The following is a 10,535-nucleotide window of genomic DNA, read 5'->3' as shown; positions in this document are numbered from 1 at the left end:
TGCCACCACTGCCCTCGAGTGCATGCCTCAGGCTCTCTGGGATAGTATAAAAGTGCTGAACACTTTGCAGTCCTCTATCCAGCTTCCTCCACTTGACTCCCTTCAGCTCCTGGGTAAGTGCAGCTCTCTGAGGCTTCTCAGGGCTCTCAGCACATGCTCCAAATAGAAGAGAGGCATGAAGGAATTGTGTTCCATTTCTACTCTGACTATGGCTCTGCCTACTCTCACAGCTTCATCTCCTGAACCGAAGGATGTCCTGCTCCAGCCTGTGTGCTCCTGCCTGCGGTGTTGCCACCCCAGCCCCACTGGCTGACAGCTACAATGAGCCCTGCGTGCGCCAGTGCCCCGACTCCACTGTGGTGATCCAACCCCCGGCCACCGTGGTCACCTTCCCTGGGCCCATCCTCAGCTCCTTCCCACAGAGCTCCGTGGTTGGCTCAGCAGGAGTCCCCGCCGTTGGATCTGGCTTGGGTGGCAGCTTTGGACGTAGTGCCGGCTTTGGGGGCTATGGAGGCCTGGGAGGCTATGGAGGCTCTTCTGGCCTTGGAGGCTTTGGGGGCTATGGAGGCTTTGGCAGCTGTGGATATGGCAGCTGGGGCCGAGGCTACAGGTACCTCAGCGGCAGCTGCGGGTCCTGCTAAACCCCAAATATCCACACACTACAGTGCTGCATCTGCTGGGTCTTAAAAACCTCCTCTTCTACCATCAGATGTCCCTTCCCATCCCTCTTATGGCTGTTCCAAATTAGTTACTTTAAATCTGTACTCCTTGCTTTTTGCTCAGTTCAGCCTCTGAAATCTGCAGTCTAGGGCTCAGGGTTTCCAACAGTGCCTCCAGAAGTTTCCCTGTACTTGTGTACAGCAAAGCAGTGCTCATCCTTGGATGAGGCTCTCCCTACTCTGACCAGCTCTGAGCCTCCTGAACGATGCTAAGAAGAGGATTTTCTGCGGTGAAGCCCTGGATTGAGACTTGCTACAGCCTTGTGGTTTGCACGATTGCAATTCATTATTTCTATGTTGTGGTTTTTCTGTATCACTGCCTACTGCCTTCTCCATTTGCATTAAAGAATCTTTATTCCATCTGCAACTTGGCTTTTGGTTGATTTGTCTGTATCTGCTCTTCTTATGTTCTACATTGGCTCAAAAATTTTTGGTAATGAATCTCAAGTCACATTATTAGAGATCAGGAAGCTGTCTGTGAAGATTCAACACCTTGTTTTTTACACCCTTGAGCTGCAGCATGCAGTAGATGCTAACAAGGTATTAACCTCATTAATATCAAGTGAGATTTTGCATAAAAATTATCACTGAATGTATTTGTTACCAGAGATCGTTTTGTTAACCAGAAATGTGCAATGACTCCAATGACTTCATGCTACACAGTCTGAGGAGTTCAAAGCATTTCTCATTCGCTTTGTGCTCTCAGAGTGTGTTATTACTGTATTAAATGCATACTGCACTCATTAGGCACTTCATTACTGAATAAGAGTCACTTCAAACATGTATACTGAGGCATTTCAATATATGCTTCATTTGGAATGGGGCTTTATAGCCTTCCCTTTTTTTATTAAAATGTGGCTCTCTACAAACACAACCAGGATTGATCCTACAATTATTGGCTTTGTCCTTCCAATCATAGGAATTCAGATTTCCTTCTAGCCCTACCTTAAGACTTTTGAGAGGTAAAGAAAGGTAGCTAAATGCATTGATTCTGAGGAATCTTCAACCATTTTTTAACCATATTCACAGTTAAGCCCTGTAGAACAACCAAGATTCTGTGATAGTGATTATTTCCAGCTAACACCTCCTCTTACTTCATCATTGACACTGAGTACTTTCCAGATTTTATTTAGTATCATAACAGGAACCCTCCAGATTTTATTTCGTAGTTTTAGATATTGAAACGTTGAGATCATGACCAGCTAGTGCAAAATAGATTCACCTCAATGACAAGATACAAGTTGAGGAGCAATCTGTACCGTGCTCCAGAATTAAATGTGTCAGGCATCAAAGCCAGTGCCTTCCCAGAAATAAGCTGCTCAGAAGCCATGGGGAACTCCATTCTGAACTGTGCTGAAAGCATAACCTGAGGCTCTTCTTGTGAAGGTGTTTGATGACGTTCTCACTCCTGTGCATGGGTTACCATAGCGCAATAGAGATCCATCCCTCTTTGTTACTGCCTTCAAAGTGCTTGTGTGTGCCTTCAAAGAAAGGCAATTACGTTCACAATAAAGGTCCGAGGATTTAATAGGCATTTCAAAGCACTTTGCCTGCTGCTCTCAGCCCAGACTGTTACAGCATCGTACTATTAAGAGGTTACTGCTGCTGCCAGTTAGGTACTTCTGTCATGAATAATAGTCATCTGGGGCTTGCTCAGAGGGATCCCGCCTTAATAACATCTGTGAGATGGTGCAGCCTGGGAACTTCGTGCCAATTCATTGTCATTCAAATGGAGCCTCGCAGTAACACTTGCAAACGCTTGTCTTTATGAGGGCTTAATGAGGTGAATGGAAAGTGTGCAATTCTCTGTAACAAATCAGGTCTCTAAATGCAGAAAGTGGCTCAGACACTGCCAGCACAAAATCAGCCGAGAAAAGGGGATTTTCTTCCTAATTTCTGGCTTTCCCACCTGTCAAAATGGGTTTGCTTGCATTTGTAAATCGCTGAGATGCGGTGCCGGTGGTTTTACCCCTAGTGCCTGTGCACGTACTGTGATGCTAAGGAAAACTGAAGGGGACTTTTCCAAGCCGTTCCTAGGAAATTCCATAGGAAGAGACACTGAGTCTCTTCACTTGCTGAGGTACTGCTGGGTCATTAATCTGCAAAGTGTTTGCTCATGTGAAAAGATACTTAAAAGCTGCAGAGTTTGGTAAATCCCAGGAAAACTTATCAGAATATACTGAGCTGGAAACAAAACTGCGTACATGTGAGTCAGAAAGCAAAAAAACAATGAGGTGCTGTAATGCTATAACATTTTACTATGAAGAAAGCTCACAATCACAATCAAGCATGACAGAGAAGGTAGAAGCAGAAGGAATAAATACAGAGATGAGTTTGTGCTGAAAATCACCTTGTTTTGCTGGAGCCATTGGCTGTCATTTTCAAACTGTTCCACTTTGTTGAGTTCAGTGAATCAAATCAGATTGGATGACTCACTTTCTCTTTGGTATAGCTTAAAAAGCAGTGAGTTGAGAAACACATCTAGAGGAAGAGTAGGGCACAGCACTCCAGATTTCATTAATGGAAGAGCTATAAATGAGTTGTCCACCCTTGTGTATTGCCCTGCTTCTCTTACACCACCAGACCCCCCACAAAGCAAAGGAGATAACAGAGAAGGAAAAAGACAAAACAGAATTTCAGAAGAACACTGAAGAAGTTTACAGTAACACTAAGCTCCCCAAAACAGCTTTGCATCGCCATTCTGGACTCGGAGCTTCTGCAAGCACAGTCCATGGATCCAGTCATCAATTCCCAGTCCTCATTTGCCATGAAGTCCTTCTGTGTTTAACAGTTATAGTAGGGGTAGAAGCTTCCAAAGCTGTACCGGCGGGTGTAGCGCGTGGAACAGGGGGAGTAGCAGCGGGAGCTGTAGGAAGGGTAGCAGTCCCGGTAGCCACTCAGCACCCCCGAGCCGCGGTAAGTGCAGGGGCTCCCGCAGTCGTAGGTGCGGTAAGTGCAGGGGCTCCCGCAGTCGTAGGTGCGGTAGCTGTACACGCTGCCGTAGCTGCACGGGGAGTAGCAGGAATCGTCACACTGGTTCTGGTAGTAGAAAGTCATCTTGGGGCGGTGCAGGGAGGCGAGCCTGCAACAGCACAAGGACAAAGCCTGTAAGCCGATGCTCCTAATAGAATCCCAAGGGAATGCTGCAAACCTGCAGCGAGGGAGAGAAAGGCACAAAACCCTGGCGTGCTGTCTGAACCTCCCTCTCCTTGCTTGCCTATTGTTCAGCCCTGCATTTTAATGATGCCTTCCCCATAGCACTCCATCCTGCACAGCTGTCTGAGCTCTCTCACTCAGCCCCACTCCTGCCTGCACTGAATGGGAACCATCAGGGGATAAATTGGAACGTCCTTCATAGCTGCACTGAGGTAGAGACTTTAAGGGAAAAGAGAGCTGCGCGCAGGGCTGAAACATTCAAATATTCCCCCAAACACAGGGAAGAAAGAATATCTTAAGTATAAACAACACTCGTAAAATCACAATCCTCCCAGTTCATTAATCTATAACACCTGCAGCTCAGTGATGAGAAGGGATGGGAGGAGACGAAGGGAGAGAAAAAGTATTAAACGCCTCTCTCCATTTCCTACTAGCTTTCCTAAACCCATTCTGACTTACCCACTTCTGCAAGGAGGTAAGGCGGAAGAACTGAATGCAGAGCTGTCAGCAGCGCGGGCTTTTATAGAGCTGCAGTCCCGCCCAGTGCGTGGCCATGCCCCAGATCAGCTCCAATTACCAAACTCATTTTTCTTCCCGCATGACTCCTCTCATTGATATACCAGTTCTCCCCAAGGTTTCTGATTATTGTCCCAGTGCTTTGACATGCAGGATACACCCTTCCACTTGCTTTCATCTCAAAACTGCAACGATTAAGTCTTGGTATCATCACGCTACGTTCACTTGTTTAGCACAGCAATAAACTAAAAGATAGGCTAAGACATCCGGATTGCCAAATAACTTATTTTTAAATGTCAAACTTTCAAAATACATTTTAGCCCATACATTTTTTTATTATTATTTTTTTCCCAGAGATTCCTGTGGAAGAAGTAATCCTTCAATTCCAGGTATTTCATTACTTTAATCACAAGCGGAGCAGTGCATTCCTACCAAACCCTTCCGACATTTCCTGTGACTAGCAAATTGGAGAGGCTCTCTCTGTGATCTTTTGGAATAGGTTCCCCATGGAGGTGCTTGAGCCAACATCTCTGAATGTGCTTAAAAACCTCTTGGATGCGGTGCTCAGGGTCGTGATTGAGCGGTAGGTTGGTAGAGTTGGATAGTAGCATGTTTGAGTTGAGGTTGGACTTGGTGATCTTGAAGGCCTTTTTCAAGCTGAGCCATTCTATGATTCTATAACACCGTCACACAACAGGATATTGCTGGACTGATTGATTCAGCCGGGAAATTGGCCTATAAACTTGGGAACAGTATGTGCGTGACGTATTTTTAGGAAAAAAATATTTCAGAGACCCAATTCCAAAGCTATGAAGTTGCAGCTGTAATAAAGCACAGAACTGGGTAACCCGATAGACATTTTTAGTAACTGCGTTACATGATATTGGGGCGTTCTCCAGTAACGTGGCATTAATATTTAAATAACAAATCTCTTTGTACACAGCAATGTTAATAAGTATTAATGAAGGCTTTGATATTCAAAATTTAGAGAAAGGCCTTGAACATCTGTCACGCCTGTCATTATCCTGCCTTCGGATGCATGTAAACAGCCACGTTTAGAGGTGAAGGTCACCGGGAAGGCTGGGATGTTGCAGCTCACCAGGACAAGTTGTGCTCACAGCACTCAGTGTTATTCACTATCATTAGCAGCATGAAGCTGAACACCTTGCCAACATGGTGTTGGCCGTGCTCAACCATCTTTGGCATCTGGAGGGCTTCTCTGGAATAGTGCAGTTGTTACAGAGATACGTTCTGGTTTTTTTTGTCTGATCCTTTTATTGCATGAATCGTTTTTTCTCATCGAGGTGTAAGCAATAACGAAGCAGATATTTGGGATCCAATAAGCATACCTTGCTTGTGCAAGCTCTGCAGAAGGCTGAGTGCGAGCATTTCAAACCTGGGAAATTCCAAATGTTGGTATCTCAGCTTGAAAGCCTTTAGATTTATTATTCATTTCAACGTGCCTTCATTTTTCTCTTCCCCAAAAGTCTCTTCTTCATCCTCTTATATTGCTCAAAACCATTTCCACTGCTCTCCCATCAAAAGGGATCCCAGCTTCCCCAGTCTCATTCTGCTTCATCTTATAAGGTGCCTCTTCGAGTTTGTTAACAGCAGCTGAAGGAGAACAGCAAAGCAAATTGGATTTCCAAAAGAATAACCATAACCTTCTCGTAGCTGATCACAGTAGCAATTAACGCATTTGTCAATATCAGATTGCAGCGAGGTGACACCAGGCATCCCCACCACTGAAAATGCCTTTCTTGCACTTCTCTTTTTGAGAATTCAAATGAATAATAATAAATAATGTAAATATTCTGGCCTAAAATTGAGATTTTGAAACAAAAGTCAAGAAAAAGAAATGCTTTTATGGGCTGTTATTTCTGAAGAGAATGAAACTGATGTTCTTTCTTCTCTAAACATTCCGGAGTCATTGCGTACTTCGTTTACTGAGATTTGTCCATTCCTCCAAAACTGGGGTTGTTGATGTCAATCAGTTCTGCTCTCCATGTCCTTCCTTCCCTTTCCTGTTATAGCTCAGATTTCACCACACCAATTCCACAAACATAATTGTCCCAGGAAGTCTGAACATGAAAGAAAACTGCAATGCAATGTCATGCTTTTGGAAGCCAAGAACTGACTAATAATCACAAACCGAGAAAAACAATTACATCAACTGAAGGGTGACGCACGTCAGAAAATTTGTTTTGTGATGAATGTGAGTTTAAAGCACAGTAGGTTTGGTCAGATACATATATAAAAGCAGGAGAAATTCAGGGCTCTCTACTCGCACCTTCTGGCTTACGTTCTCTTTGAGCTCGGTAAGTGGGACTTACTGCAGTGCTTTTATTGCTGTCTGAGTGCTGTCTTTTTGCTATATTGCTGTAAAGAGAGGAGTCAGACTTTAAAAGAGAAGGCTGTGATTTCACAGCCATGCAAGTGCAATTCTTGCTTTCAAAAGTTGGACATTGGAATAGTGGCATAAGCTTAGAAATGTTCACCTCCAGCAATGCACTATAAGAAATTTCCTTTTTTATACACCACATGGAAGTGTCTTGGGTGTTTTTATTTTGCAATGGGAAGGCATACCATTATTTCAGTTATTTCAGGCAAAATGTTAGCATTTTTCAGGGGATAATTAAGGAGATTAAACAAACTAAATGTTGTTTGCATCTGAGTGCTGCCAGTGTGCACAAAGGGAGGATTCCCTTCCTGATGCATACTCAGCAGTGTCTGAGTTTATTCCTGAACCATTGTCTGTTTCTTCTGGACTTCATGGAAAGATCAGATGCTGGTTTGGGTGAAGAGAGATGAATCCTTGCAGAGTACCAAATCCTCCCACTGTATTCTCTACAGTGCTGTTTCAAATTGGACTGCTGATTCCAAGCAACGTCAACAGAAAAAAGGCAATAAGAGTAGGGTAGAATGGTTTGGTTGAGGTTGGACTTGATGATCTTGAAGGCCTTTTCTGACCTGAGCAGTTCTACTATTCTATCATTCTAAATGTTTTTAAGTAGAAAAAGAAGTCACGTACACACAAAGCAGTGAGCTGGTAAGGAAGAAGCCAGGGCACAGCCTTGAGTGCACATATTTGGTTGGTTGCTGTGCTCCCCTTCCTCTCCTCTCCCCCTTTTCCACACTTCCACGGAGTTTGCTGGAACTACTGAGTAATCTCAGAGGCCTCAAATTCTTTTTCCCTCCTGCTGCTTCAGGCTCACCTTCCTCCAGGCATTTAAAACTTTTTCTCTCCCCTCTTCTCCTCCCATCCCTTCTCATCACTGAGCTGCAGGTGCTATAGATTAACGAACTGGGAGGATTGTGATTTTACGAGTGTTGTTTATACTTAAGATATTCTTTCTTCCCTGTGTTTGGGGGAATATTTGAATGTTTCAGCCCTGTGCACAGCTCTCTTTTCCCTTAAAGTCTCTACCTCAGTGCAGCTAGGAAGGACGTTCCAATTTATCCCCTGATGGTTCCCATTCAGTGCAGGCAGGAGTGGGGCTGAGTGAGAGAGCTCAGACAGCTGTGCAGGATGGAGTGCTATGGGGAAGGCATCATTAAAATGCAGGGCTGAACAATAAGCAAGCAAGGAGAGGGAGGTTCAGACAGCATGCCAGGGTTTTGTGCCTTTCTCTCCCTCACTGCACGTTTGCAGCATTCCCTTGGGATTCTATTAGGAGCATCGTCTTACAGGCTTTGTCCTTGTGCTGTTGCAGGCTCGCCTCCCTGCACCGCCCCAAGATGACTTTCTACTACCAGAATCAGTGTGACGATTCCTGCTACTCCCCGTGCAGCTACGGCAGCGTGTACAGCTACCGCACCTACGACTGCGGGAGCCCCTGCACTTACCGCACCTACGACTGCGGGAGCCCCTGCACTTACCGCACCTACGACTGCGGGAGCCCCTGCACTTACCGCGGCTCGGGGGTGCTGAGTGGCTACCGGGACTGCTACCCTTCCTACAGCTCCCGCTGCTACTCCCCCTGTTCCACGCGCTACACCCGCCGGTACAGCTTTGGAAGCTTCTACCCCTACTATAACTGCTAAAGGTGAAATACGAAGCATGGCTAGATGAGAATTTGAGCTCCTGGGACACTGACTGCAGTCAGGAATAGCACTAGAGCGCTTTCACCTCTCTCCAACCTCTTCAAGCAATACTGCATAACTTGCATTAGGATCAGCCCTTCCCTCGTAGCTTTTCATTGTGCACATGCTGCATGTTTTGGTGCAGAGCTTTGCGCCAGGAGGTACAGAGCTCAGCCCCAAAGCAAAGCACTTGGTGCGAAGTGTGGAAACTGCACTTATAGAATGTAATCATCTCAGGATGGTCCTCCTTTTCTGCTTATCTGTACTTGCTGTATACATTGCTGCTTCTTCTCATTAAAAGATCTTGCATCACAGCATTGCTTTCTGTGTTTTTTTTAATGTTCTGGTTTTCTTCTACTCTTGGTATTATTAATGATCTACCCAAGATTTAGTCAAAAGGAGCCCCTAGCTTTTCAGATCTGCAGGTTTAAGCATCTGTGGAGTCCGAGCTGACAGAGGACATATCAGACAACCCAACTTTGTCTTCTTCAGGGCAGTCCTGAAGCTCACATCCGTCTTACCTCAACCTATTCTGCAAAAGACTCCAGAATGCTTTTTTTTATCCAAAAAACTAACTCAGAAATGTGAAGACTTAAGGTGATTAGATCAGCAGTTCTTGATTGCTTCCAGCCCAAGTTATGCTACATTTGAGGATCCAAAATGCAACCAGAGGGGTGCACAGTGCCAAACTTTATGCATTTTGCAGCTCTGAAAGTAGATACAGGAGGACATGGGAGCCCACATCATCTGCTCCCACTGCACAAGGTTTGTATATTGCTGTTTCTCCACCAGAAGGGCTTTGCACACCCAATGCTGCTTGTGCAAGCCATGAGACAGCACCTTGCCCTGCCAGTGCTCCTGTTGGGCACAATCCTTCCCACCCAGTCCATTGGGAAGAACTATTTTACATGACAGGATGAGAAGAAGGCAGATGCTTGCGGTAAGATGAGGCTACAATGGGAAGTCGTCCATCCCCATAATTAACAGCAGGGTGCATGACAGGGAAGGAGAAGAGCTGCTGCAGGTAAAAGTGACGGTCAGCTCGATGACAAAGGGATGAACCTACCAGGATGGTTCCCAGGCTGCAGCGGTTGGTAACCACAAGGAGGCTGAGTTGTGCCAGAGATTTCCAGCAGGAGATGTTTTTCATCCCCATCTGCAAGAGTTTCAGCCCTGCAGCGTGAGCCGGGAGGTGGAATTAGGGGCTCTGGGTGGTGTTTCTATGTGGGTGGGCATTTGGAAAGGGATAGCTGCAGGCTTCCCTGCCTCATCCTACAATGCATCGGGTGCAACTGATCCCAGCAGAACAAAGAAGTGAGACACGAGCTACATGTTTAGCCAACAGCTTGTTCAGGAGGTTGGCAGAGCACACAGGAAAGAAGGAACAGGAAGAAAACGAATCCATGAGCCCAGGGTAAAGAATTTCCCCATGTGGTCTCCAGGGAACACGGGGTAACTTAAGGAAAACGGTTTCAGGCGAATAACCTGCTGACAAAGGCTGGCTGCAATCAACGTGCTGAACTGCTTTATCAACTCCCTTTTAACGAAAATCGCTCTGAAAACACAAACTGAGGGCATGTTTCCCCCACGTGGTCATGGGCTGAAATTCAGAACGTGAACATATTTGGTCTTCATTTGAAAGCACCTCTGTTTTGTGCAGAAATCGAATTTGAAACCTGAAGAGAAGTTACCGGTTCATTTAATGCATGGTGTTGTATTCCAGATTAATGTGAAGAAAATAGGAACGGATTTTCTTTCATTTAGTATCCATAGGATCCACCAGGGTTGGAACAGACCTCTGAGATCATCCAATCCAACTGTCCATCCATCAGCAATATTTCCCACTAAATCACTTTGCTCCAAGTGTTCAAGTTCAGATTTTATATGCAGTGCAAAGAATAATAAAAAATATTTAAAATTATACGAAATGACATCATGTAGGGGTTTTTTTTAGTGAAATCATTAGATTTTTCAATTAATATCATACAGCCAGGTCTGTTTTTCGTTGGTCCTTTGCATACATTAGTTCTGATATAAACTGCTACAGCACTGCTTGGAACA

General features: G+C 45.1%; 2 protein-coding genes across 3 annotated transcripts; both read left to right on the top strand.

The window, feature by feature from the left end:
* The first annotated feature begins 251 nt into the window (after window positions 1-251).
* LOC125685786 (claw keratin-like) lies at window positions 252-641 on the top strand. Its single transcript, XM_048929191.1, has one exon. The coding sequence runs from the start codon at window positions 252-254 to the stop codon at window positions 639-641; it is 390 nt and encodes a 129-aa protein (XP_048785148.1).
* A 6,047-nt stretch (window positions 642-6,688) lies between these two features.
* On the top strand, window positions 6,689-8,993 carry LOC125685803 (keratin-associated protein 21-1-like). Of its 2 annotated transcripts, none has more exons than XM_048929225.1 (2): window positions 6,689-6,709; window positions 8,105-8,993. In XM_048929225.1, exon 2 carries the CDS (start codon window positions 8,130-8,132, stop codon window positions 8,433-8,435), a length of 306 nt encoding a protein of 101 aa, XP_048785182.1. In that variant the 5' UTR covers window positions 6,689-6,709; window positions 8,105-8,129; the 3' UTR covers window positions 8,436-8,993. The 2 variants fall into 2 exon arrangements, with proteins under 2 accessions (XP_048785182.1, XP_048785181.1); XM_048929224.1 differs by lacking the exon at window positions 6,689-6,709 and adding an exon at window positions 7,994-8,006.
* Window positions 8,994-10,535: the final 1,542 nt, after the last annotated feature.

This window comes from Lagopus muta, chromosome 29 (assembly GCF_023343835.1).
Source record: "Lagopus muta isolate bLagMut1 chromosome 29, bLagMut1 primary, whole genome shotgun sequence".
NCBI classification, from domain to species: domain Eukaryota; kingdom Metazoa; phylum Chordata; class Aves; order Galliformes; family Phasianidae; genus Lagopus; species Lagopus muta.
This window is presented reverse-complemented; position numbering and strand designations above follow the sequence as displayed.

What these genes read in the sequence shown, in the direction of transcription:
- LOC125685786 (XM_048929191.1), top strand. Translation starts at nt 252, where the DNA reads ATGTCCTGCTCCAGCCTGTGTGCTCCTGCCTGCGGTGTTGCCACCCCA.